The sequence below is a fragment of the Grampus griseus genome (genome assembly GCF_964374135.1).
Source record: "Grampus griseus genome assembly, chromosome: 19".
Lineage (NCBI taxonomy): Eukaryota > Metazoa > Chordata > Mammalia > Artiodactyla > Delphinidae > Grampus > Grampus griseus.
In genome coordinates, this window is record NC_139013.1 from 7,411,104 (window position 1) to 7,436,235 (window position 25,132).

A 25,132-nucleotide genomic window follows, 5' to 3' on the forward strand; every position below is an offset into this window, starting at 1 on the left:
CACCTTTTTACACAGAGAGAAGAAGGTACAGATTGTGAGAAGTGTTTGATAAAGGTTGAAAATAATGTAACCTTTAAATAATATAACACTTCTCTCCGAAATGGAGAGAAAGGCACATTTGGAAAAGAAACGGAGACAGACAGACCCCCCTCACAGTGACAGACACAGGGCAGAGTCTGGGAGGCAGGCACAGAGCCCAGCACAGGGACCCAAAGAGGAAGAGACACGTGCAGAGAGGACAGAGATACCCAAGGGGAGGAGGGAGAGCAGGAGAGAAGAGGGCGGCGGTCTGGGAGGGGGTAAGAGACAAGAGGGAGGACAAAGACCCATAGAAGGGGGAAGAGACCAGAGAGGAAGGGCCAGAGATCCAGAGAAGAGAGAGGGACAGGGACCCAGACAGAGAGGAGAGGGATAGAGAGAGAGGGGGACAGAGACCCAAGGAGAGAGGGGGAGACGGAAACTGTTTCCCATTACTCTTTGAAAACTCACCCCTACTACCCCTTCAGAGACTGAAAGTTGCATAAAGTTCCTCTGGTAGGGCGTGGGGCATGTCGGGTGCTTAGGGGTATGGGAAGCATGGCGAGGTCAGGGAAGTGACCTGAGTGGACACTCAAAGACTGAGAAGCGCCCCTCCTCCACCCCAATAAACAACTGCAGCAGCCTTCTGTGTGGCCTTGGCTCGGCTGGGGAGAGGTGAGGGGAACACCCTAATCCGGGGACACCCTTCCCGCCACCTTGCCATGCTATATTTAGGCTGAGGGAGGGGTACGGGATGACCCCCCCACCACCTCCACGAAGGCAGGTGTCGGCTTTCCTCCTGAAAATAGCTCCAGGGGAGGGGTGAAGCACTAAGTCTGTCCCGGGACTCCAACTCCTGTCTGATCTCCATCTGTCTTAAGGTCTCTCTTTCTCTGGGTCTCTTTCCCCCTTGTGGGGTTCTGTTCCCTTTTCTTAGCATGTCTGTCTCCTCTCTCTGCATCTGTGTCTTCTCTCTCTCTCTGGGTTTCTGTCTCCCTCTTTCTCTGGGAGTCTGTCCCCTTTTCCTCTCCATTTTTGTGCCTTTCCCCCACCTCCCTTCATCTGTCACTATTCACTTTCTTTCTCTAAGCAGGTCATTCTGTTGCCAAATCATATCTTTGTCTATCTCCGGGTCCTGGAATACCTTGAGTTGCTCTTATCTGAACTCAGGACAAGACCCTCTCCCCAGTCCCCACCCAGGAAATTCCAGCAGAGAGGACTTATGTGGGAGAGACCCCCCTCACCCAGCGTCTCCCCGGGGCCTCGGGCCTTATCACTTCCCGAGCCCAGCTGGTTAATGTCTGGCCTGGAGCTCCCGGGAGAGTTGGGGATGAGAGCAGAGGGTGGGAATCTGCCCGGGGATTGACACTTCACTGGCAAAAGAACGCAAAGGAATCTCAGGCCCAGACTCCTGGGTCTGAGGGAGGAGGCAGCTGGAGCTGAGGAAGAAGGGGCTGGGGGTCCAGACTCCTGAGTCTGAAGGAGGAGGGGGCTGCGCGGGCCCAGACTCCGGAGTCTGCGGGAGGAGGGGTCTGGGGGACCTGGACTCCTGGATCCGGGGGAGGAGGGGGCTGGGGACCCGGACTCCTGGGTCTGAGGGAGGGAGGGGTGGGTGCTGGCGCCTGGCCTCCTGGGACTGAGGCGGGCGGAGGGCTGAGCTAGCCAGGCCGGGCTTCCGAGGTCTCTGCACGTGTGTGGAAGGCGGGATTCCCCCGGCCCCTCCTCCGCCGTCGGGCGCCGCCCCGCCCCCGCCCCCGACCCTGGCCCTCGGGAGCTTGTGCCGCGAGGAGCCGGTGGGCGACCGGGCGTCCCTGCAGCCAGCGAGCAGGAGGAGGAGCCGCCGCCGCGCCAGGGGCAGCCGGGGTAGCCGAGGAGTGCGCCCCAGGTAAGAGCCTCCGCGCCTCCTCCCCCGGGATTCCGGCGTCCGGGTCGCCCTGCCCCCGGGTAGGGAGGGGCGGGGGCGGGGCCTGCGGGGGCGGGGCCTGGCGGAGGAAACTGAGGCAGGAGGGCAGTGTCCCAGAGGGACAGCCCGTGACCCCCAGCGGGGTCTCAGGAGTCCGCACCCCCTGGCTAAACCTTCTGGGGGAGGGGGGCCGGGGAGTCCGTATATCTGAGTACCTGGGAAGGAGCTTGAACTCCAACAAAACTCCAGGGTCTGAAGGAGGAGGGCACTGGGGGTCGGACTCCTGGGTTTGAAGGAAGAGGGATTTGGGGGCCTGGACTCCCGCATCTGAGGGAGGGAGCTGGGGACCTGAGTTCCTGAAAGAGGAGGCAGCTGTGGCCGGGGCTCTTGGGTCTGAGTGAGGAGGGGTCAGCTAGGGCCCAGGACTGCAGATCTGAGGCAGGAGGCAGCTGGGAACCTACACTCTGGGTTCTGGTTGGGTCAACATGTGCCCCTCTTCACAATTCCCCCTTCCCATTTCCCCATCTCCCAGCCAGGGCAGGCGGCCACGCCAGGTATGTGCAATAGAAGTCTTGGACGGGCCCTGGCCTGTCCTGTGAGGAGAGAACATTCCAGGAAGCAGCCTCGGGGACCCGGGGCTTCTTAAGTGTGGGCCCTCAGGGACCCGGGTGTCCAGGCCAGCCCTGCCCCCGCCCTGTCTGAGAGATGAATGGGCTGAGGAGGATGTAATCTTTTCCAGCCTCCTTCATCCTCAGCGTCTCCCCTCCCCTCTCCTCCCCCCATCTGCTTTCCATCCAGGAGCCATCACCTGGGCAGGGGGATGCAGCCTTGACGCTTGGTCCCTTACACTTTAAAAAGAACACTTTTAGAGAAGGGGAGTGTTCAGGCCCCCTCATCCACCTGCCTCTATAACCTACCTGTTCCCTTCCTCTGCTAGGTGGTTGCCCCCTCCCTCTCCTGAGATGTCAGGAAGGAGGGGGCCACCTGCGTCCCCCACAGGGGCCCCCCGGAGCCTGGGGGCCCCCAACCCCGGAGCTCGGAGGTGGAGGAGGTGCTGACAGGTCTGGTAACCACCCACTTCTAATCAGTCCTCTCCAGGCCATCCTGTCCCAGAATCCACAGGCTTCCAGAATGTTCTAGAGAGACTGCAATATGCACACCCCTGCCAGTGTCTCCCAGCCCTGGGCCAATTTCATGGACAGGGAAACTGAAGCTCCACCTGAGAGGAAGTGTCTTGCCTTCACAGTGGCAGTTTTAAGCTGAACCTGGGTCTCCCTAGGATTCCAGAACATGACCTTTCTCAGAATTTTGGAAACTCAAACCTCCTCCAGACTGCAGGGCTTAGGGTTCCTTGGGGTTGTAGAGGCAGGATGGCAGAGTGGAGTTGCTGGGACAGGGTTCAAGTTCCACTTCTGGCATTTGCTGGCTGTGTGACCTGGTGCAAGTCACTAACCTCTCTGAGCCTGTATTTCCCCATTTGTTGGCTATTAATAGTAATCATAGTAGACTAATTATGATTAATCTAGAAGTTGAGCATTATCGAAGCCCTAGAATATAGGGTCCCCCCAAGTTCTAGAACAAGTGCCAGAACCGCCTCCCTGTGGTTCTGGCACACAGAAGTTCCCATCGGCCCCCCCCCCCCACTAGGTTATTATCCTTCTCTCTAATTCCAGCTTCCCTCTCTCTATCCTCAGGTGCTCAGCGAGATGCTCCCCCACCCCTCAGGCTCCCTCCCCATCCTCCTACTTTTCCTCCTCCCCAGTGTCGCAATGGAGGCCCACGCCTCACCCTCACCCCTGCCCCCATTTCCAGTCCCCGAGTGGGACCTCTTGTCCCCCCGAGTAGCCCTGTCCAGGGGTACCCCCGCTGGGCCCCCTCTGCTCTTCCTGCTGGAGGCTGGAGCCTTTGGGGAGCCAACTGGCAGCCCGGCCAACCGCAGTCGGCGGGGGGTGAGTGAGACAGCACCAGCGAGTCGCCGCGGAGAGCTGGCTGTGTGTGATGCAGTCAGCGGCTGGGTGACAGACCGCCGGACTGCTGTGGACCTGCGTGGGCGCGAGGTGGAGGTGCTGGGCGAGGTGCCTGCGGCTGGCGGCAGTCCCCTTCGCCAGTACTTCTTTGAAACCCGCTGCAAGGCTGACAGCGCTGGGGAAGGTGGCCCCGGTGGGGGTGGAGGAGGCTGCCGGGGTGTGGACCGGAGGCACTGGGTGTCTGAGTGTAAGGCCAAGCAGTCCTACGTGCGGGCGTTGACTACCGATGCCCAGGGCCGTGTGGGCTGGCGATGGATTCGAATTGACACTGCCTGTGTCTGCACGCTCCTCAGCCGGAATGGCCGGGCCTGAGGCCCATGCCTGGGAACTGGGCAGGTAGAGGAAGAAGAGAGCTGGATGCTGAAAGACCTCAGGGGTGGCCTGGCTGCTCTAGGCCTCAGTTTGGGAACTCGTCAAATGGTCACAAAAATCACAGCTCTCCGATTTTGAGAGCTCCATCTGGGCAAGAAAGACAGATGGTGAAACCAAATGGGGGTTTTGAAGGATGAATAGGAGTTCTCTTGGATGAACTTGAGGGTAATAATGATGATGATGATGATAGCCAATATTTTCTGAGTGCCTACTGTTTATGAGCTCTAATACACAACTTGTCAGATCAGCTCTGGTGGATTTGACCATTGGAGGCCCTCAGCTTCTAAGTTGCTGACCATGCGATCTCAGAGGACATCACCTTGCCCACCCTGGAGAGAGTGATAAGGAGGGGATATGTCAAGAAGTGTGTGTGGGAGCATAAAAACTGGAACATGTAGGCAGCTAGTTGGGAGCTGGGGTTCAAATGAGAAATCTTACTTAGTCAGATAGGGCAAGTGTTGGCTTAGATATTCTGTTTTGAGGTAGTGAGCTACCTATCACAGCAGGAGCACAAGCAAGGTTGAATGACAGGAGGTCAGGATGCTTAAGAGTTTGGCCTTGGTGGGGAGTTGGAATCAGGTTTCTACCCCTCTTCCCTGTCCCAACCTTTACCCTATACTAGTAAAGAAATAGACCTTACCATTGTCCAGCTTGAGTAGAGCATGAGGTTTTGACCAACTGGCCTGTCCCCTGGCTGGGATCAGGGGTGATTTGGACCCTGATCATCCTAGAATGAGCCAGGAAAATCCAACAGGAGAAGCGGCCCCAGAAGCCTGAATGAGGGGGTCAGTGGCACCCTGGGCCAGGCTGCAGAAGGCAGCCTCAGTTTTCCCTGTCTGAAGAACGGGTTGGTGGGATGAGATAATGGGGGCTGAGGAGGCAGAGGCTTTGACCAAAAGGGCTTTAAAGTGAGGAAGTGACAAGTCAGGGATAGACCCCACACCCTCAGGACACCCCTTCATATATTACCATTCCATAGCCACATGCAAACACAGACACACACTTTTGCCCTTGTTTCTGCATCTCTGTGTTCTGGGTCTGTGGTTCCCGCTCTCTTTTCTGCCGCCTCCTTTGTTGTCTCTCTATCTAAATTCCTGTCCCACCATCTCTGGGTCAGTAGCTCTCTTTCTGTCCCTGTTTCTCACTCACTGTCTCACCCATTCCTGTGTGTGTTTCTTTCTCATTCAGCAAAGCTCCTTCCACACCCCCCTCTTTATTGCTAAGTATTTCCCCGTGGGTCCCTCCCTCTTCTCCCACACCCATACCCAGGTGGAAGTTTTCAACCAAATCAAAGGCAGGTAGGACAGAAGCCGAAGCTGATGCTGAGCCCTTCAGCACACACAGGGAGGGAGGGAGAGCCCTGGGGAAGTCTGGAAATCGTTACCCAGCCCCTCACCCCTACCCTCTGCTGCCGAGGTGGGCTGTCCTGGCAGAGGGAGGCGGTGGCCAAGAGGGCCGGGACCCTATAGGAAAGAGGGATGTTTCTCATGGATGCCCTGATGCTCTGAGTAGCTCTGCCCTCCTCTCCCTCTGTTCCTCTATTTTTGGGTCTCTGACCACCCCCCGCCCCAGGTCTCTGTCCCCCTCTCTCTGCTGCTCCCTCTCTGGGTCTCTGGGTCTCAAACTCTCTGAACTCTGTACTTCTATTGCTCTCCCCCGCACTTTCTGCCCTCCTCTCCCTCTGGGTCTCCGTCCCCACCCCCCCCCCCATTTCTCTGAGTTTTTGTGCCCCTTTTGGGGTCTCTGTACTCTCTCAAAATCCTCCTCTCTCCTGCCTGGGTGTCTTTCTCACTCCATCCATCTGCACGCCTGCAGGCCCTTCATTGGCTGGGTTTAGGATGGGCGGGTTCTGTCACTCGGGGCAACAGCAACAACGAGCCGGCTCCTGCTAGGCTACGGGGCGGGGGTGGGGCCATGGCGGGTCGGACCCTAGCTCGGCGCTACGGTCCCCCACGGTCCCCCATCTCTGGGACCAAGGTGCCTGGATCCCAGCCCAGCTGGCATCTCACCAGCAGTGGCGTCGCCCACCACTGTATCCCGCCCGTGCCCTTTCCCCCGCCCACTGTGCAGGTGAGAGGACCCTAGGCTCTTAGCCAAGAGGAGACTGGGGGCCCAGACTGAAGGAGGGGCCTGGGGATCCAGACACCTGCTGAGAGAAAAGGGGATTCCGGGCTTAGAGTCCTGTCTGACAGAAGGAGGAGGGTTCCAGGGACTGGGTCTGAGAGAGGAGGGGTCAGGGAATCTGGATGCCTGGAACGGGCGGTAGGAAAGGGCTGGGGACTGACTGGGAAGGATCAGGGCTTGCGGACGAGACTCCTGAGTCCTTTTAGCTGACGTCCTGCACCTTCTCCTCAGTCCGCGGTCGCGGAGCCCCTGCTCCTGGCCGCAAAGCAGGATTTGCATATTTGGGCTTTCGACGAGGTCACCAACAGATGGGAGACAACCTCGGGCTCGGCTCACGTGCCCAAGACCCACGGCGGGCCCTACGCGCAGCCCAAGGCCCCAGAACCTGCGGACCGCACGCGGATTGTGGGGATCAAGGATGTGGCGGAAAAAGTAAGGTTCTGGGATGCCCAGGTCCGCGGGAGACAGGGCTGGGGACCGCACTGGAGTCCCGTGCACCCTCATGTTGTGTCCCCGCGTCGTCTTCTTGCAGCTCAGACACCGCGGCTGGCGCCTCCCTCTGATCACAAAGCACCAGTGCAGTGAGACGAGGGCGCAGTACACCGGCTGGCCCAGCCTGGACCGGGGCGCCACCTCCTTCATCGGGCCCCAGCCCCTGGAGCTTGCGGACCACAGCCGAGGGGGCCCTTCCCAGGTAGCGGAGAAGACCGTAGTGGCAGGATCTGGCAGAGCTTTGAGACCCTGGGGCGGGGTCTGAGGGAATTTTGAGTCTGGGGTCTAAAGAGTGGGACAGAATCTGGAGGTTACATTGAGTGGGGAAGGGGCTTAGGCCTTTTGAGGCGGCGCCAGGAGGAGGAGGGGACTGGAAGCCCGAAATCCCAGCTCTGAGGCTGGGGCCACAGCTAGTAAATCCTGGGGCGGGCCTAGGAGGCGGTTCTGAGGCTGTGGGCGGAGCTAGGTAGCCTAATGTACGTGTGGGCGGAGCTTGAATATTCCGAGGCCGATCTGGGGCGGAAGGCGGGGCTGGCTTTCCCTGTTAGGGTGGTGTTAAGGAGTAACAGTCGCCCGAGGCGCAGCTGAATTCCAGGGGCGGGACCGAGAAGGTTTGAATCTAGGGGAGGAGCAAGGAAGGTTTTTTAGTGACTGGGTGCTTGGCTTTGTGTCCGATGACGGGCAGAAAGTATTTGGATTTTGGAGGTGAGGCTAGTAAGGGTTCTGATTTGGGGAGCGAAGCTGAAGTGCACTGGCCAGGAAGGATTCTGATTCTGGGGGCGGGTGTCGGCCTGGTTCAGAGGCGCTGTTGAGGCCAAAGGAAGAGGAATTCCGTCTGGGACAAAGGGCATGAAAAAGGGTATGAAACCTTTCTTGCTCATCCCTCCTCCCGCAATCCTCCTCAGGCTCTAATCCCCTGGACGAAGAACCCCGAGCTGGCCGGCCGGCCTTTCACTATTTCTGACCAGGGCATCCTGGACCGCTATCAGCTCTATCTGACCACTTCGGCCCGGGACTTCCAGGCCTATTCGAAGTGAGCCTGGGTCCTCCCTTGGCACCGACCCCCTGCACAGCCCCCGCATAGGCTGGTGGGACGCCGAGCCCCCCCGGTGTTGGGTCCCCGTCTCTGACTCAGTAGTCTCGGCCTTCAGCTCCTGCACGCGCAGTAATCAGAAGTTCAGACCCAGCCCCTACCTTTTTTAGCACCCTGGTACACTTAGTGTCAACGCTCAGGAACAGGAAGCCTGCAAACGGCCCAAGAAGGAGCTCTGGATCTGGGGACGTGGCCCTGAGGGTCTAGAGCGGGCTTCCTTTGGTATTTGAGTCCCCCAGATAACTCTTTTCTAAGGATGAGAAAAGTCCCAGATTCCAGGCCCTTAAATACCTCGAGGACCCAGGAATCCAGGCTAGGACTCCCCAGTCTCATGCTTCCTAAAGGGTCCCTGACTCCTACAAATGTGTCCTCGAGGATCTATCTAGCTGTGCCCTCCCCATCGTGCCTCCACCCCAAACCCCGACAGGAAGGAGTTGTCAGGCTACCCTCGCAAGGACTCGATGACCTCCTGGAGCTTCGGGAGACGCCCCAGACCTGGGGCCCCGGCCCGAAACAGCCGCCCGGTCCGTGCTCCTCTCGGCCACTCCGGCCGCCGAAAATCCGCGTGCCCCGCGCCCGTGCGGTGATGCCAGTCGTGCCGCACCGCGGGGCGCTGTCTCTGGCTCAAGAATCCTACAGCCCCCCGCTGCACCCACTCCACCGGCTCGACCGTTTCTGCCCGCTGGAGCCGCCCTGGGGCGGCCCCCACTGGAAACCCGAGTCAGACATCTACAGCGTGCCGAAAGCCTACAGCACCGAGAACTTCAACTACGGCAGCTTAAATCCGGCGCTGGCCTGAGCCAGACGGGCCAGCCCCGCCCTGGACACGCCCCCTAAGCGGGGGCGGGGCTGAGCCTGGAAGACTGGGACTAGGGGTACACTGGGTGGGGCTAAGACGGGACCCCCGCCCACCACCTGGGGGCGGGGCGAATCTAACAGGTCCACTCGATCACGGGGGCGGGACTGAGCCTGGAAAATGTACCTTGGGGCTGTGGGCTAGAGGGTGGCACACACCCTCTGGGGCGGAAAGGGCAGAGCTTATCTCAGTCGACGACAGAGTTAAATAGCCTAAACCACGCTCTTTGCTGGGTTCAGTTCCGGCATCCTGGTTTCTGGGGGCCTGAGTGTGGGGCAGGTGGGATTCCCGCTGAATCCCTGGTGGAGGGGCGGCGCGTCTGGGTGGACCACCCCCCACCTCTGGTGACAGAATCCAACATCGAAGCCACCCCCCTCCTAAGAAGTCGGACTCAGTCTACGGCAGGTGGAGCAGGGTTGAGGCTTCAGCCTATAACCACTGGAGGATTGTCAGAGGGGCGGCGCTCCAGCCTCTGGCGGGCTCCCCTCAGGATGGGTAGAGGGGGGCCCACAAGGCAAGGGGCACAGCCTCCTATACCCTATTTCTTGTGCTCCCACCACGGCCTCCCTAGCACCTGGGGACTGAGTCTGTGAAGTCTGCTTCACCTTGGGCGTCTTCCGCTTCTTGGAGCGGAAGCCACTCAAGGAGTGGGGGGAGGGGGGCGCCACTGGGCCATTCTTGCATCTCCCTGACCTTGTCTGCCTCTCGCCCCCGGGGAGATTAGTGTCCAGGTTACCCCACCATGCTGCCGCCCCCAGTGGCCTTGACGCCCCCACAGCCCGCAGCTATAAGACCAGGTAAACGCGGCAGGGGAGACACCGAGGATGGAGATGCTCCAGGTAAGACCGCAGGGCCCCTGGGCCCCTTGCGACTACATCCAGGCCACGGCTGGAAGGAAGAGGGAGAGTCCTGTGACCTGGCAAAGGAGGCCTCTTTCTAGAAGGGTGTGGAGAGCCAGCAAGCTTCCTGGCAGGAGGAGGGAAGCAGCTGGTGCAGGGCCTGAGGGTGGGTATCTGGGGTCCCTGGGTATGGGGATGGGAGATTCTTGAATGGAAGACGTCAGGCAGAGGAGCTGGGTCCCCGAACGTGTGTATGCAGGGCCGGGGGCGGGGTGGTAAGGACTCGGGGCGGAGGGCTCGGGCTGGCCCTGAGGCGCTGGCCTGGTCCCAGGGGCTGCTGCTGTGGCTGCTGCTGAGCGCGGCCGGGGTGCGGGCACCCGGGGGGCCACTGCGGCCGCTGTGCCGGCCCATCAACGCCACCCTGGCCGCTGAGAACGAGGCCTGCCCTGTCTGCATCACCTTCACCACCAGCATCTGTGCCGGCTACTGCCCCAGCATGGTGAGCTGCCCGGGGTGGGTGGGTGCTGCCACCTCAGCTCCAGGTGGATTACTCAGGGCCAGGCCCACAGAAGACAGGAAGTGGCCCCGGGGGTAGAAGCGTGGCCCGCGCCCGGGGCAGGGGCTGGGCGTGTGGGAGGGAGAGCACAGATGGTCCTCTGGACACCGGAGTCTGGGATCTGTAGGGTGCAGTGAGGGAGCTCGGGGGAGGGCTTGGCCCCAAGTAGACACCCAAGCCCTCCCCCGCAACCCCGCCACCTCCAGGTTCGGGTGCTGCCGGCTGCCCTGCCGCCTGTGCCCCAGCCAGTGTGCACCTACCGCGAGCTGCGCTTTGCCTCCATCCGGCTCCCCGGCTGCCCGCCTGGTGTGGACCCAATGGTCTCCTTCCCGGTGGCCCTCAGCTGTCACTGCGGGCCCTGCCGCCTCAGCAGCTCTGACTGTGGGGGTCCCAGAGCCCAGCCCTTGGCCTGTGACCGCTCCCCTCGCCCAGGCCTCCTCTTCCTCTAAGGATCCCCACCTCAACCTCCCATGCCCACCCCAACCTCCCATGCCCACCTCAACTCCTGGAGCCAGCAGACGTTCCTCCCCATGCCTCCTAATAAAGACTTCTCAAACTGCACTCTGCGGGTGTCTTTCTGGGGTGTCAGGGTGTGTGTGCCTGTGTACGTGCACACGCACACACAACACACACAATAGGTCCAGTTTCAGAACCATTTTATACAAAGTCACAGTGTCAGAACTCTGGGAGAAAATGGGGAAGCGGGGGTGAAGGTGATATCAGCTCAGGAGGTGTCCATGGTTTCACCTTCTGTCAGGAGAAGGAAGGCCACGTGGTCAGTGTGGCCCCGAGGGCAGGGCCTGAGCTCTCCAGGCTGGGCTCCCTCCTCCCTCTCTGGGGCAGGCGGGGAGGGGGACACTCACTGAGCTCATTGAAGAGGAAGGCGTCCTGGTACTCCTTCATGTACTGCGTGGAGCGCGACTCATCCAGGAAGAGCGAGTAGACCCGCTTGATGTCATCAACCTGTACCTCGGTGCCCTGATAGGGGAATTGAGACCTCAGTGGGGCCCCTCCCAGGAGGTGGGTCAGGGTGAGGACTCTGGGGCCAGGTCGCCTGGATTCAAATCCTGCCGTGGCCACCTCGTGGCTGTGGGCCCCACCTCCCCACGGCTCAGTTTCTTTTTTTGTTTGTTTTTTTGCGGTACGTGGGCCTCTCACTGTTGTGGCCTCTCCCGGTGCGGAGCACAGGCTCCGGACGCGCAGGCTCAGCAGCCATGGCTCATGGGCCCAGCCGCTCCATGGCACGTGGGATCTTCCCGGACCGGGGCATGAACCCGCATCCCCTGCATCGGCAGGCGGACTCTCAACCACTGCGCCACCAGGGAAGCCCCCCCACCCCTCAGTTTCTTCATCTGTAAAATGGACTTAACGGCATCAACTTGCAGCCAATAGATATTTACTCAGCACCTCCCGTGTGTCAGGCTGGGAGCCACAGAAATTAACTCGAGAGACCAAAGTCCCCTGCCTTTGAAAATTTGGGTTCTGAGACTAAATGCAACTGCCCAGGGAAAGCCCTGGGAGTAGTAGCATGTCCTCCACTCGCTCATCTGACCCCTGGGCAGACGCAGCCGCTGACCTTGCGTTTCCGGCACACCAGGCTGGCGGCCGTGATGAGCTGGATGGCGTAGCGCAGCGAGGTCTCCAGCCCAATGCGGGTCAGCACTGTGTAGGCGTCCTCACTCATCTCCACGTCTTCCTCCTCACACCTGCGGGCAGGGGGCGTAGGTGGCATTCAGCCAGGGCCATGGCACTGCTGGACCTCTGGGATACACGTGGAGTCCACGTCCTCAGATGCACAGAAGAGCCACCGAGGCACAGGCTGGGCCCAAACCTTGGGCCTCCTGAGCCTCTCCCTTCCAGGGCTCTTTCCACAAGGTCAGTCACCGGCACAACCCCTCCCTTCCCCAAAGAGCATCCTCCCATCATAGGCCACTGCTTGGATGCCCAGCCCAGTCCTGCTTCTGGCAGGCCCAGTGACCTCCCCCTCAGACCTCAGTGTTGCCACGTGTCAAACAGGGTGGACACCAGCCCTGCCTCTCAGGCCTGCAGCCTGGTCCTGCCCCGGAAGGCCAGGGGGGCCCCCCCACCCGCACCGGATGCGGAGGATCTGCTTTGTGTCTTTCTCGCTGTAGGGAGAGGTCGAGACGATAAGCAGGCGGTCCAGCAGGTCAATGGGGATGCCGTGGGGGCTCTGGTAGCTGGTGCCCCGGATCCTGGGGAGAAGGGGGAAGGGAAGCTGTCAGGGTGATGCTCTTAGAACCTGGCTCTCCATTCCCTCTACTCAGAACACCCCACCCCTACCAACCCCCTCGGCCACAGCCCGCTCACTGGACCAAATACCAGTTAGCCTTCAGCTCCGCACTGGTGTCACTGCCCGATGGCGCAGCCACCCCCTGACTGCATCAATCCCCCTGGAGCTGAGCTGGTTTTAGCTAGATATCTGTGTCCAGGATTACTGGATCAAGGTCCCACTCCTCTGCTTGACACAGGGCTCCACAAGGGATGCAACTGTGCCGGTCCTGTCCCCGGCTGCACCTGGCCCAGCACAAGGCCTGGCACGTGGGGCTAGGAAACAGCAGATTCCCAGTATTCATGGTAGCTGCGTTCTACAAAGTGGAGGCGAACACTCAATTAGCAAATACAGGGTTAGGCTCTTGTGAGCCTCTGGTCACAATTTTTGGTAACCAACCAACAGATAGCCCAGTTTCAGGTTAAAGACACCTTATTCAATATATATTATTGACTTATTCATGCTGAACTCATAGCCAATAGCACTTGAACTCGTGCCTGAAGGAAGCTCATCTAACACATGTGTTTTCTCTGTACGGCACATCCCTGCCTTCTTGCGCTTAGCGACACTGGACAGCTGGGGGCCATTTTAAACAGCAAAATGACCAGGGAACAAAAAGCATACAATGTGACAAATGTCGCACTAAACAGATCAGGAAAAGGACACTTATTTACAGCACGTGAACTGAAACTAGGAGGCAAAGCACTGCCTGCTTTGACCCTCGCCTGAACGGTCTGCCATGGGCGATTCAATTTTTTCCTGCTCTGCACACGCTTGTGAATGACCGCCAAAGTGTGATGGATACCAATTTGGAGGCTACAAATCAACTGTAGCGAGTAAGCAGATCCACGAATACGGAATCTGCAGAGGAATGACTGCGTTTGCTGCCCCTCATAGGAGACACCCCTGTTCCCACAGCCTGACCTGCAGCTGCTACAAACATGCTCTCAGCTGGTCTCAATCAACCCTGTCATCTGGATACCAAATTCTGGCCCTGCCACCTTCTACGTGTGACCTTGGGCAAGTTACCAGGCCTTGCTGTCCCCATCTTTAAAACGGGGCTGAGGGAATTCCCTGGTGGTACGGGTGGTTAGGACTCCGCACTTCCATTGCAGGGGGCACGGGTTTGATCCTTGATTGGGGAACTAAGATCCTGCAAGCTGTGACGCATTGCCAAAAAAATAATAAAAAAAATAAAGCAGGGCTGAGACAATATTACCTCCCGAGCTTCTTTTGAGGGGGCCGAGCAGTTCATCCTGGAAAAGGGCCAAGCACAGAGCCAAGGACAACCTGCCTGCTGCCCCTGGTAGCCATGCCCCTGTCTTCCCTGCACTACAGCTGGCACAAGGCTGCTGCCCTGGAGGTGCTGGTCCCTGGGCTACCGTGCAGCCAGGTGCTGCCACACACATGAGCAGCCCTGGGTAATGGGTCCAGGTGGCCATGCTGAGTGCAGCCTTTGGGCCCCAGCCTCTTGCGGGCTCTCTGCCCTCCACTTCCTTCTCCCTTTCTGTGGACTCTTGAAACGTAGATGAGGTGGGGAAGAGCCAGCAGGGAGGACATGGCACAACGACACCCTAGGGCAGAGGTTCCCAAGCTTTATGGCGTCTGGTACCCTTCATGTCTCAGGAATTTTTCCATGGTATCCTTAGGTCAAAAGAAATACTAAGCTTCGTTCCCTTTATTTCTATTAAGCAGTTAGGTGTAAGCAACTTAATTGTAGTAGTTTCTGCAGCGTCCAAAACATGTCACTGTGCATCCCTTAAAACCTTAAAACATCCCACAGGGGCTTTCCTGGTGGCATAGTGGTTAAGAATCTGCCTGCCAATGCAGGGGACATGGGTTCGAGCCCTTGTCCGGGAAGATCCCACATGCCACGGAGCAACTAAGCCCATGCACCACAACTACTGAGCCTGCGTTCTACAGCCTGGCTCCACAACTACTGAGCCTGCACGCCTAGAGCCCATGCTCTGCAACAAGAGAAGCCACCATAATGAAAAGCCCGCGCACCGCAACTAAGAGTTGTTCCCGCTTGCCGCAACTAGAGAAAGCCTGCGCACAGCAACGAAGACCCAGTGCAGCCAAAAATTAAAAAAAAACAAAAAACAAAAAAACATCCCACAGCACTCCTGTGTTCTCTGCAGTACCCTGGGGTGCCTTGGCACACAGTTTGGGAACTGGAGCCTTAAGGGCTACTGGAACAAGAAAACAGAAAGAACACGGCACCTGGACTTCCTTGTGGAGCAGAGTTGCCCACCAGCCCTGACCAGCCACCTACTTTAGTTTGAGGGGAAAGTACACTGTCTTGCCTGGGCCACAGAGCTTGGGAATAGCCAAGCCCACCCCTCCCTAACGAGGTGCTCACCAAACGTGCCCTGATTACCCAGTGACCGTTCCCACCACCCAGAGGTCCCCGTTCTCCCCAGGGGCCTCTGAGGGGCCGGCAGTGGCTCACCGGGTGATGCCGCGGTTGGTGGCCATGATGAGGACAGGCGCCATGTCACTCTCCAGGGCCCGGTTGAGGAACGAGAAGCTCTCAATGTCCAGCATGTGGACCTCGTCGATAAATAGCACCTGGGGGTCAGGGGGGCGGATGTCAAACCCACCTCCTGTGTCCCCTCTTCTCCCCCACCGCAACGTCACCTGCCGTGGCCCCGTCCCGGTACTCACGCCGGGGATGATCTCCGCCTTGCCTTCCTCCCGCCACTCGGCCACCTTGGCATTGATCTGCTCTCGGACTTCTGACTTGATCTCCCCTGTGTCACCTGTGGGAGGCGGGGTGTCAGAGACAAGACAGGGATCCAGGGCCGGAGGGTGAACCAAGATGCAGAAGGATGGGACGCCAGGGACAGAGGGAAGAGAGACCAAGCCCCTGGAGTGGCAGCATGACGGGAGGGCCAGGGAGTCGGAGATGTCCCAGAGAGGCAACACGGGGAGAGACGAACCACACTGACAGATGGAGAACAGGAGTCAGAGAACAGGGATGGGGGAAGAGGGGGCAAGCCATCGTCACGGGGGGGCCATACTGGTGGATGGGAGAGGGAGAGGGGAGCTGCCAGGCTCCCCGGGGCGGGGGGAGACGAAGGCTGGGCCTCACCTGAGAAGAGGGCCAGGAAGCCCTGGGTGCGGGAGTTGATGACGTCAATCTCATGCAGGGACACCGTGTGCACCACCTCCTTGCGTTTCTGGAGCTCCCCGTCTGGGCACTGCACGAACTTGGTCTATGGGGCCGGGGTGGGGTTCGTGTGGACAAGGGCAGAAAAGAGCATGAAGGGGGGGCCCAAGGGGCCGTCTGGGGGAGACTGGGGCTCCCTGGAATGGAACTAAGAATCCAGATGGGGGTCACCCAGAAACCCCGGCCCAAGGGGTAGTCAAGACCAGGGCAGTCAACAGCACTGAAGGATATGGGGGTTCCTGGAGGACCCCGGAAACCATGAGCCAAGTGCCAAGTTGAGGGACCCCAGCTGTCCTAGAGGGTACAGGGAAGAACCAGGAGTACCAGGGACATGGGGTTGGGGTGACAGGAGGATCCAGACCCTGTAGGCCCTGGGGTGATGGAGGAGAGAGAAACATCCTGGTGCCTGACCGAGGGGACCTGGAGCCCTGGCCCACCTGGGAGCCCATGGCGTCATAGTCTCGAGCGCGTGTGAACGAGCGTCCCAGCTTGGAGATCTTGCCCGTGGCCTTGTCAATGGTGATCACATCCCTGCAGGGGATGAAGGGTGGGGGTGAGGAAAGGAAGGGCCAGAGCTCCCCTACCCTGACCACCTGGTGCGGACCCCACTGCTCACCCAGCCTGGACCTTGTCCTTGGTCAGGGACTCGATCATCTTAGTGCCCAGGTCGTATATGGTCTCCATCTCTGTGGTCTTGAGGGTTAGCTTGCCCACCTTGGAGCCCTGAGGGGTGACATGCCAGGCAAGGGGCTCAGAGACGGGCCCAATGTCTCCCTAACACAGCTACAGAACAAGCATGACATGGGGCAGCTTTGGGGGCTTGACGAAGATATCCATTGTCACAACTGCAGTGACAGCTTCCTGGGTGCATGTGTGTCAAAGCCTAACATCTTGTAAACCTTCAAGGGCGTGGCTTATTGGCTGTCAACTGCACATTAATAAAGCTATTATTAAAAATCCAGTAAAGAAACAAACAAAAACCTAAAAGACAAAATCTATAAAAACAACAGGGACCTAAGGTCTCACAGAATGGCCAAAGGGGTCCCACTGTAACACTCCTTTTCTATACCCAAATGAAAGGCGGTTTTTGTCGATCACAAACCCAGAAGAACTCAGCTAAACACAACTAAGACAACAAAAAATGCCACGCCCCTCCCCACGAGATAAGCTAAGAAAACAAAATGCCACGCCCCTCCTCACAAGATGAACAGTCACCAAGTCTGGGCTTTTCCCAGCATATTGGAGTCTCTCCTGTTTCCTGGAATTGTTTCCATAGTGAGGTGCTTCCTTTGTAGGGACAGGTGGCAGCATAAAAGGACTGGGATTGGGGAGGGAGTTAAAGCGAGTTTTGGTTGTTCATTTTTAAAGGGAGGATGTATCCACGGATTTCTGCTGTAATCAAAATCTAATTTAAAGAACTATCTGGGGAATAGCTTCCCTATATTTAAAGATTCTCCTACCATGTTTTTAAAATTGAAAATTTAATTGCAGTGGATGAGACTAATTTAGGAGGCTGTTTACAGGTGTTAAAAGTGCAAGTTGACCTCCACCCTCCAGCCTCGGGGGTAGCCTAGACTCGGGGGCAGACTCACCGTCCCTGTTGCTGGCCGATCAATCTGGATCTCCACCACCTCCCCTTCGATAATTTCAGTCTCCTCCCTGGGCAGAGAACAGATCTAAGGAGAGAGCCCGAGGCCTGGGTCCTCAGGAATTGCCAACTCCCGTGAGCCCTTGGGTGCAGGATGAGCTGGCCAGGGCCGGGGGTGGGAGGGGACGTCCCAAGGCCGCTGGGACCTGGCATCACCCCCTGCTTACTTGATGCGCACACCGATGGAGCGCCGAAAGGCCTGTGTCAGCGCCTCTGTTTTGCTCATCTCCAGGGAGAAGATCTCACTGCCGGCGATGGCTGTGAACGGAGTGTCAGGGCCCAGGGCCTGTGCCATGCCTGGGAAGGAGGGGAGGCAGCCTGGGTAGGTGGGGGCAGCCCTGGCACCAGGTCCCCAATACCCGCTCTGTGGCAAACCAGCTCTTCTCCCTCCTCAGGCAGGAGAGCAGAGGGGCAGGGTGCTGAGGGGCAGACAAGGAGACGCAGAGAAGGCAGGGGACAGAGGGCCGCATGGGGAGGATCAGAACCTGCGCTGCCCAGAGGGCAAACCTTATGACTGTAATCTTGCCAAGCCTTCCTCCTAACCGCTAAGAGCTGTCTAGCCTCAGGGCTTGGGGGTGATGAGCAGGGGTAGAGACAAGGGGCTGAAATTGAAGGTAAGAGAGTCAGACTGTGTAGGTTTGAATCCCGGCTCCAGGGCTTAGCACCGGGTGACCTTGAGAAGTCTGCTCCCCAAGCTGGTTTGCCCCTCCGTGTAATGGGACCGATAACACGACAAGCACTGGCACGGGATGGCACCCTGCACAGGAGCGATTACGAGGGCAGGCAGGGATACACTGGTGCTCAACCACGACTCCGTCACGGTCTGGAACCAGCACAGGGACGGGCCTCCTCTATGGCTTGGGGCCTGGAGCTGGCTGGTAGACAGCGGGGCCATTCCTGCCATCACTCCAAGTGCTGAGCCCCTCTGCCAGCTCCCCTTCCTGAGGGCTCTGCCCAGCTCTGAGCCAAGTCTCCCGGACAGGAAGTCACCGAACCCTCCTCACCAGTGTGAGCTGGGAACTCTCCTTGGTCCCCTTTACAGATGTGTGTCACACTCTGCCTGGGTGTCCTGCTCCCTACCGTCTGTCCAGGAGACTCCCAGACATCCTACAAGTCTTAGTTCAGGTTCTGACTCACCTGGGAAGTCTCTCCCGACAACCGCCACCCCGTTTTCTCTCCCCACCACCCCTCATCGGAGGTAGAAGCCTCCTCTGTTCATCACCCTGGACGGTACCGTGTCCACGAACACCTCCCCCAGGCCGGAAACTTCTTAAAGTCAGGATTTTGGTCTTAATCATCTTAGTGTCTGCAGTGTCTGGTCCAGGGCCTGGCACACCAGGGTACCCGAATGAGTGCTACTTTATCTTAACTGCAGACCTAGCTATTACCTTGATTCTCACTGCCTGGCCCCACAGTCAAGGCACAAACGTGGGAATGAGTGGGAAGAGAGGAGAGTCCAGGAAAGCTTCAATGAGGAAAAGATGCCTGGGTAGGGTTTTGAAGGATGAATAGGAGCTCAACAAGGATGAGGGACAGTTGTGAGTAAAAAGATCTTAAATCACTAATGCATTGCAAAAGAGACTGCTGGCTGTCTATGCAATGCCCATCTTTCCCATCTTCCTTCATTCCAGAACCCCCATTTTATTAGGGTAGCAGTGATCCCAATTAAAATATTAAAATAAGTTTTAATGTCTCACTGTCTTGTGCAACAGAGTGTAGCCATTAAGTTCTAGTCAATAAAATATAAGCAAGAGAGTGTGGGAGTCCCAAGACAGCTGCTTAAAGGGAGCTACCTCTTGGAGGTACACCCTCATTGCAATTCCTCTTTCTCCTTCTTCCCATATGGAGTATGGATGGGAAGGCTGGAGCGTAGGCCATCTTCTTGCAACATGAGGTGACCCTGACATGGAAGCAAGTGATGTGGAGGCAGGAAGGTAGGAGCCTTCACTGTTCAACAAGGCTGAATTGGCCTACATTCAGATTATTCTATGGGAGAGAATAAACCCATAGTGTTTAAGGCACTGCCATTTTGAGCTGTTAGACGTGGCTGAACCCCAACCCTGACTTACACGGTAGGGATCATCTGGCAAGGCCAGAAGAGATCCTGCCGTGAGAGGTGTCTTACCCATGGCGATGGCCGTCTTCCCAGTACCCGGCTGGCCGGCGATGAGGACCGCCCGGCCGGCGATCTTCCCTTCCCGGATCATCTCTAGCACCACGCCAGCTGCCCTCCGGGCCGCCAGCTGGCCCACCATGCCCTGGGAAGCCTGGGGGTGGGAGGTGACAGAGCATACAAGGTGACTTCCTCCTGGGCTACTACTGCATTTCTACCACCTCCAGCCTGATGAGATCAAACAGGACACGTTGGCAGGGACTTCAGAAAAAAGCCAAAAAAGCCTTTTCCACTCCCATTTTTTAAAGACCGATAAAACTGCACATGCGGCTGAATTTTATAAATACAGCACAAAGGTCTGGAAGATCATAACGCAGTCCCCATACTCCCCACAGCCCTGGGTCCCCTCTGCCCAAGGCCCCCATGGAGCAGCCTTCCCACCCCGGCCCCCTGGGCTCTACCTGCCGTGGCTCCAAGGCATCGTCTAGCCCCAGCCCCCGGATATGGGAGTGAGCGCCTGTGTGTGGGGAAAGAACCAGAAGACACGGTTACCAGCCAGCTCGTGTCGATGTGTGGCCTGAGGGGCTTCCCCGCCAAGCCCTGGTTTCCTCCTCGGTCACAAGGGCACCTCGATTCCCCGCCTCACTGGGAGGATGGCCGGACATGGTAAATGCTCAGTAAATAAGAATGGCTCTTAGGCTACGTGGTGGCCTGAGTGACCTCCCAGGTTCTAATCTCATTCCATGTAACTCTGAGAACAAGAGTCTCAGCTATTAACACCCTGGATCATGTCCAGGGCTCAATAATCGCCCCCAGGCCCTCATTGACATGGAGGCGAGGAGGAGTTCAGAGAGGTTAGGTCCCTTGCCCAAGACCACACGGCCAGTGAGAGGTGAAGACGCAGGATTCCAATGCTTTACACTAGACCAGGGCTGGGCAAACTACAGCCTGTGGGTGGGCACTTGTTTTTGTAAATAAAGTTTTATTGGCACACAGCCACATCCATTCGTTCACATACCATCTGGGGGTGCTCTCGCATTGCTGCAGTAGAATTGATTACTTTCAACAGAGAAGATTTACTATCTGGCACTTTAAGGAAAGATGTGTCAACCCCTGTGCTGGCCTGTAGGCAGGCTGAGGGCAGGGACTGGGTGCAGCTAGAGTCTCCTGGGTCCTCAGCTCCCAGCAGGGCTGGCCCTTGATAGCTAAGTGCTTTACCTTATTGTATCTTATGTCAACTGAGGAGGTGAACTACTCTCCCACCATTTTGCAGGTAAGGAAACTGAGGCACAGAGAGCAACTAGCCCCTCACTACGCGGCTCAGAAGTGGCACCCAGCAGCGTGCTTCCAGAACCCAGGTTCATAGCCAGCAGCCCTTTACTGCCTCTTCTGGAAGCTCTGAATGAATGAATGTGAATAAGTGTAGTCTCCTCCTTGCAAGTCAGGCTCTTTGCAAAGGCTGCACCCTGCTGTTGCCACTACAGCCCAACTTCCTGGTCCCAGGTGAGCTGGGACCAGGGGCTTGCCTGCTCTGAGTCTTGGTCACCTCAGCTAAAAATGGGATGACAGTCACAAGAGGCACCTTGTGGGGCTACTGTAAGGATTTGAGGGATGCAAACTCATATTCAACAGTTATCTGTGGAGCGTCTGGTCTGCCAGGGCCTGTGCTGGGGACACCGCTAGGAAGGAGACAGACCAGGTCCCTGCCCTCAAAGAGATGATGCGTGTGCCTGGTGTTTGGGACAGTCAGTGCAGGGCCAACCCCAGTCAGCACTCAGCAAATATCCACCTTCACGATTTCCAAGCAGGATGCTGGGGCATCAGGGAGCCCCGCCAGGGAACCAAGCCAGCAGCAGTACCGCCTGGGGTTGAGGCCTGGCATGGTCTACCCCACCCCCGCCCCCAGCCATCTGACCTGCTCTGGAACTCAGGAACCTCCCTCCTTAGATAGCGGGGACGGGGGATGGTGGGATGGTGTGCAGGCCGACTCCCTCTTGGGGGCCCTGGGTAAGCTGGCTCTGTCAGGGGTACAGGGGGCAGGCAGGGGCTAGGTCCTATTCCTGACCCACGCTCACTCACCGATACGCTCAATCCTCGTCACGTCGCGGATCTCTGGGACCTTGGTTGTGGCTGTCTGGGGTTGGAGGAAGACGCATCAGTAAGAGCCTTTGCGGTCCCAGCTTTCAACAACCCCTCCTCTGTCCCTCCTGCCCGCCTCCCACAAGACAGTCCTTTCCACTCCTCCCCACAGACAGGCTGGCATCCCAAACACCAGATCCTCCTCAGCTGTCACCCACTAGGGCTGGTGGGTTGACCCCATTACACCGTCAGTCCCAGGAAGCCAAGGACTGTGTCTGTCTCTTTCACAGCCCCGTCCCCAGGGCCGGGCCCATGTTTGGTGCCCAGGAATTACTTGCTGAAGGAAGAAGTCCTCCCCGTCCCCCAGAGCTGCGAGGACAGATGCAGAGTGCGCATTAACTTGGACGTGTTCTGGCCCCCCTTGCGCCTCGCTGCCCCAGCTCTCTGTCACTAGGCCTTTGCATGTGTAGGTCCCTGGTCTGGCCTGCTCTCCCCACCCCCCTCACTGAATCAGATCAAGCGTCACTCATTAAGGGAGGCCCTCCCTGACCTCAGCCCCTGCCCGGCTAGTTCTAGGGTCTCTGGATATCCAGACAGAAGGAAGGGCCTCTTTTGGGAGTCTGATCTCACACTCACAAGGTAGACTGTTGGATCAATGTTCTTGGCTCCAATGGATGTGAGTCCCATGAAGGGCACAGCCCACATCTCACTGGTCTCCCTTGGGGCTCAATGTTTGGAGTTTGAATGAATGACGCCCTGAAGTGCTGAGTTCACTCAACAAGCAGGAACTGAGGTCTCCTGTGTCCTCAGCTTTCCAAAGAGCAAAGTCAGACATTATCCCTTCTCACGTGGGGGAGAGAGATGAGTAAACACTGCCTGGGACAATTCAAGAACCAAATGGAGATCCACTCAGATATTCATGGCAGTGTTATTTATAACCAAGAGGTGGAAAAAACCCAAAACATCCATCAACGGATAGATAAACAAAATATGGGGTAGCCATAAAACGGAATATTATTCAGCCATAAAAAGGGATGAAGGGACTTCCCTGATGGCGCAGTGGTTAAGAATCCGCCTGCCAATGCAGGAGACACGGGTTCAAGCCCTGGTCCGGGAAGATCCCACATGTCGCAGAGCAACTAAGCCTGTGCACCACAACTACTGAGCCTGCGCTCTAGAGCCCGCGAGCCACAACTACTGAAGCCCGTGCGCTTAGAGCCCATGCTCCGCAACAAGAGAAGCCACTGCAACAAGAAGCCCGCACACCGCAATGAAGAGTGGCCCCTGCTCACCGCAACTAAAGAAAGCCCACGCACAGCAATGAAGACCCAGCACAGCATACAATTCTTAAAAATAAAAAAAAAGACCCAACGCAGCCAAAAAAATATATAAATAAATTTATATAAATAAGTAAATAATATTTCTTTTAAAAAAGGGATGAAGTTCTGATCCACGCTACAACGTGGATGAACCTTGAAAACATTATGCTGAGTGAAAGAAGCCAGACACAAAAGGTCACATGTTGTATGCTTCCGTTTATATGAAATATCCAGAATAAATAAATCTAGAGACACAAAGTAGATTAGAGGTTGCCTGGGGTGAATAAAGAAAGGGAGGCCTAAGAAGCCAGCACGCTGACCCAGTTCCTTGGCCACCTGCCCCCAACCCTCTTCCTCCTCACAGGTCTCCTAACCAGAATGAGAGGAGATGCAGGCATCCAACCCAAGGAAAACCCTCCTCTCTCTGGAACCAAGAGTTCAGACTTCCTGACCGTGGCATGGTCACAAGCCTCCTCCCTTGCTGTTTGTGAACTCTCCCACTTACTCCTCCTCATAGGAGGTTGGTCACTGCCCCCAAACCCCTATCAGAAGATTGAGAACATACTCTCACCCACCCCTATACAGCCTATCAGACTCTACTCGAGACAAAAAATACACATTGGTCCAGGAATCCCAACATAAACAGACCTGCCTCCTACAAAACCTTTCCTTTCACCATAAGCCTCTCCTACCCCGCGCTGCCTGCTGATCCCATGGAAACAAAACTGAGCTACCATCCCCTCACACTCCCAATACTTCATCCACACCCATGCGAACTGGGTCTCAGGAGTGTGGCCACTGCCCTTTCCTCTTCCGCTTCCCCATCCACCCCCTTTGCCATGACAACAGAAACACTCACAAGTCGCCCCTCAGGCACCAGTTAACTCTCATCCCGACCCTAGCCCCATCTTGACTGGGGTCACCATGGGAACCGAGGCATCTGGAAGCCACGTCCAACCGCCAAGCTACGGCTACATCCCTTCTTCATTTAGATGTTTCTCAGAAAAGTACTAGGTGCCTGGCCCAGTGTACCTGGTCTCTCCTTTATGGAGTTCACATGCATACATTCAAGTGCTAACTTATTGAGCATCCACGTTGGGCATGTCCTGATGAAATGCTGGGAATATGAAAATGGCTAAAACAATCCCATGACAAGTTCCTAAGCCTCTGTGCCCCCGGCCCTTTCCGCTCTCTACTGACACCCTCTGGGTTCTCAACACTCTCTCTTTTGGCTCAAGACTCAATAAGCAACTCCACGATCTGAAGCGCATTGGGCAGGTCCCCGCCTGTGTTTCTCCCTTGTACTCAGGTACTATTCACACCATCAACAACCCAAGACTGCTGGATGGCTTGGAGCCCAAGACACTACAACCCTCATCAGACTTTAAGGCAAAGGACTGGAGAACTGGCCACTACTTGCGCCCAGAGGATTGGAAGTTGGAGTTCCTAGAAGATGATGGAGTCAGATTTGACCACTGAGACCGTAAGTATTCACTTGAACCCAGGATGCCGGTATCCTAGTCCCTTCTTTTTTCCTCCCTCAGATCCAGAAGCCCGGGCCCCCAGCTCCCTCCTTCCTCAGAACCAGGAGTCCAGGCCCCCAGCCTCCTCTCCGCTAAGATCCAAGAGTCCAGGCCCCCAGCCTCCTCTCCGCTAAGATCCAAGAGTCCCCGTCCAGCCCCCTCCTCCTTGAGACTCCTTAGCCCTCCGCACGCCGACACTCACCACGGTTGCCATGATGCTCACCAACCGCCAATATCCTAGCGGAAACGGAAACGCGCTGGGAACGAGGCGTTCTGGCCCCTCTAGACTGCCAGGTCCTCCAAATATCTCGGTGGTTCTCCTGGTGGGGCGCGGCGTCACTTTTCAGGGCGCGGCGTCACTTTTCAGGCCCCGCCCATCCAGGCTGCTCTGGAAGATGAGTTCCCAGAACTCCGGAGTCCATTCCCCACGCCTCGTGGCTCCTCCTCCTTTTACCCAGGCCTCCTTACTAAGGCCGATTGCAAAATTCTTAACACTTCTTTGGGCAACCACACGTCCCCCACGCCTCCTTTCCTCCTTATCCACCGTCTTCCCTCCCCCGTCAATTTTGGGGCCTCTAGCTTCGGATTGACAGAGCTGAAGGCCAATCAGCTAGCGCCCACTGGAGCTCGCACCAACAGCCAAGGCGGGGGCGGGGCTGAGCGAACCCTGCACTGTTCACCAATGAGAGACGCGGGAGCCCCGCCCCC

General features: G+C 57.4%; 4 protein-coding genes across 5 annotated transcripts; 3 read left to right on the plus strand and 1 right to left on the minus strand.

Annotated features, from left to right (window-relative positions):
- Positions 1 to 3,627: 3,627 nt before the first annotated feature.
- On the plus strand, positions 3,628 to 4,260 carry NTF4 (neurotrophin 4; the record flags this gene model as incomplete). Its single annotated transcript, XM_082676886.1, has 1 exon — positions 3,628 to 4,260. One exon carries the CDS (start codon positions 3,628 to 3,630, stop codon positions 4,258 to 4,260), a length of 633 nt encoding a protein of 210 aa, XP_082533012.1.
- A 1,974-nt stretch (positions 4,261 to 6,234) lies between these two features.
- Positions 6,235 to 8,877, plus strand: SAXO3 (stabilizer of axonemal microtubules 3; the record flags this gene model as incomplete). The annotated part of the gene is given in 6 exon segments (XM_082676974.1): positions 6,235 to 6,390; positions 6,676 to 6,876; positions 6,977 to 7,138; positions 7,842 to 7,969; positions 8,457 to 8,506; positions 8,509 to 8,877. Coding segments are annotated over 6 exon segments (1,017 nt in total). The 3' UTR covers positions 8,829 to 8,877.
- A 564-nt stretch (positions 8,878 to 9,441) lies between these two features.
- On the plus strand, positions 9,442 to 10,769 carry LHB (luteinizing hormone subunit beta). Its single transcript, XM_082677037.1, has 2 exons — positions 9,442 to 10,223; positions 10,487 to 10,769. The coding sequence occupies exons 1-2, from the start codon at positions 9,978 to 9,980 to the stop codon at positions 10,727 to 10,729; spliced, it is 489 nt and encodes a 162-aa protein (XP_082533163.1). The 5' UTR covers positions 9,442 to 9,977; the 3' UTR covers positions 10,730 to 10,769.
- Positions 10,770 to 10,919: 150 nt separating this feature from the next.
- On the minus strand, positions 10,920 to 25,004 carry RUVBL2 (RuvB like AAA ATPase 2). Of its 2 annotated transcripts, none has more exons than XM_082677476.1 (15): positions 24,627 to 25,003; positions 21,583 to 21,637; positions 19,965 to 20,020; positions 19,516 to 19,657; positions 17,558 to 17,687; positions 17,335 to 17,401; positions 16,359 to 16,465; positions 16,180 to 16,273; positions 15,665 to 15,788; positions 15,238 to 15,332; positions 15,023 to 15,141; positions 12,374 to 12,493; positions 11,857 to 11,986; positions 11,144 to 11,258; positions 10,920 to 11,030 (listed from the first exon to the last, which is right to left on the minus strand). In XM_082677476.1, exons 1-15 carry the CDS (start codon positions 24,636 to 24,638, stop codon positions 11,005 to 11,007), a joined length of 1,392 nt encoding a protein of 463 aa, XP_082533602.1. In that variant the 5' UTR covers positions 24,639 to 25,003; the 3' UTR covers positions 10,920 to 11,004. The 2 variants fall into 2 exon arrangements, with proteins under 2 accessions (XP_082533602.1, XP_082533603.1); XM_082677477.1 differs by having other exon boundaries at positions 10,990 to 11,027; positions 24,627 to 25,004.
- Positions 25,005 to 25,132: the final 128 nt, after the last annotated feature.

What these genes read in the sequence shown, in the direction of transcription:
- LHB (XM_082677037.1), top strand. Translation starts at nt 9,978, where the DNA reads ATGCAGGGCCGGGGGCGGGGTGGTAAGGACTCGGGGCGGAGGGCTCGG. An exon ending in CCGGCTACTGCCCCAGCATG is followed by an intron (nt 10,224 to 10,486) that starts GTGAGCTGCCCG and finishes CGCCACCTCCAG; the next exon opens with GTTCGGGTGCTGCCGGCTGC.
- RUVBL2 (XM_082677476.1), bottom strand. An exon ending in GACGAGGATTGAGCGTATCG is followed by an intron (nt 20,021 to 21,582) that starts GTGAGTGAGCGT and finishes CCCCACACACAG; the next exon opens with GCGCTCACTCCCATATCCGG. An exon ending in ATGACGCCATGGGCTCCCAG is followed by an intron (nt 15,789 to 16,179) that starts GTGGGCCAGGGC and finishes CCGGCCCCATAG; the next exon opens with ACCAAGTTCGTGCAGTGCCC.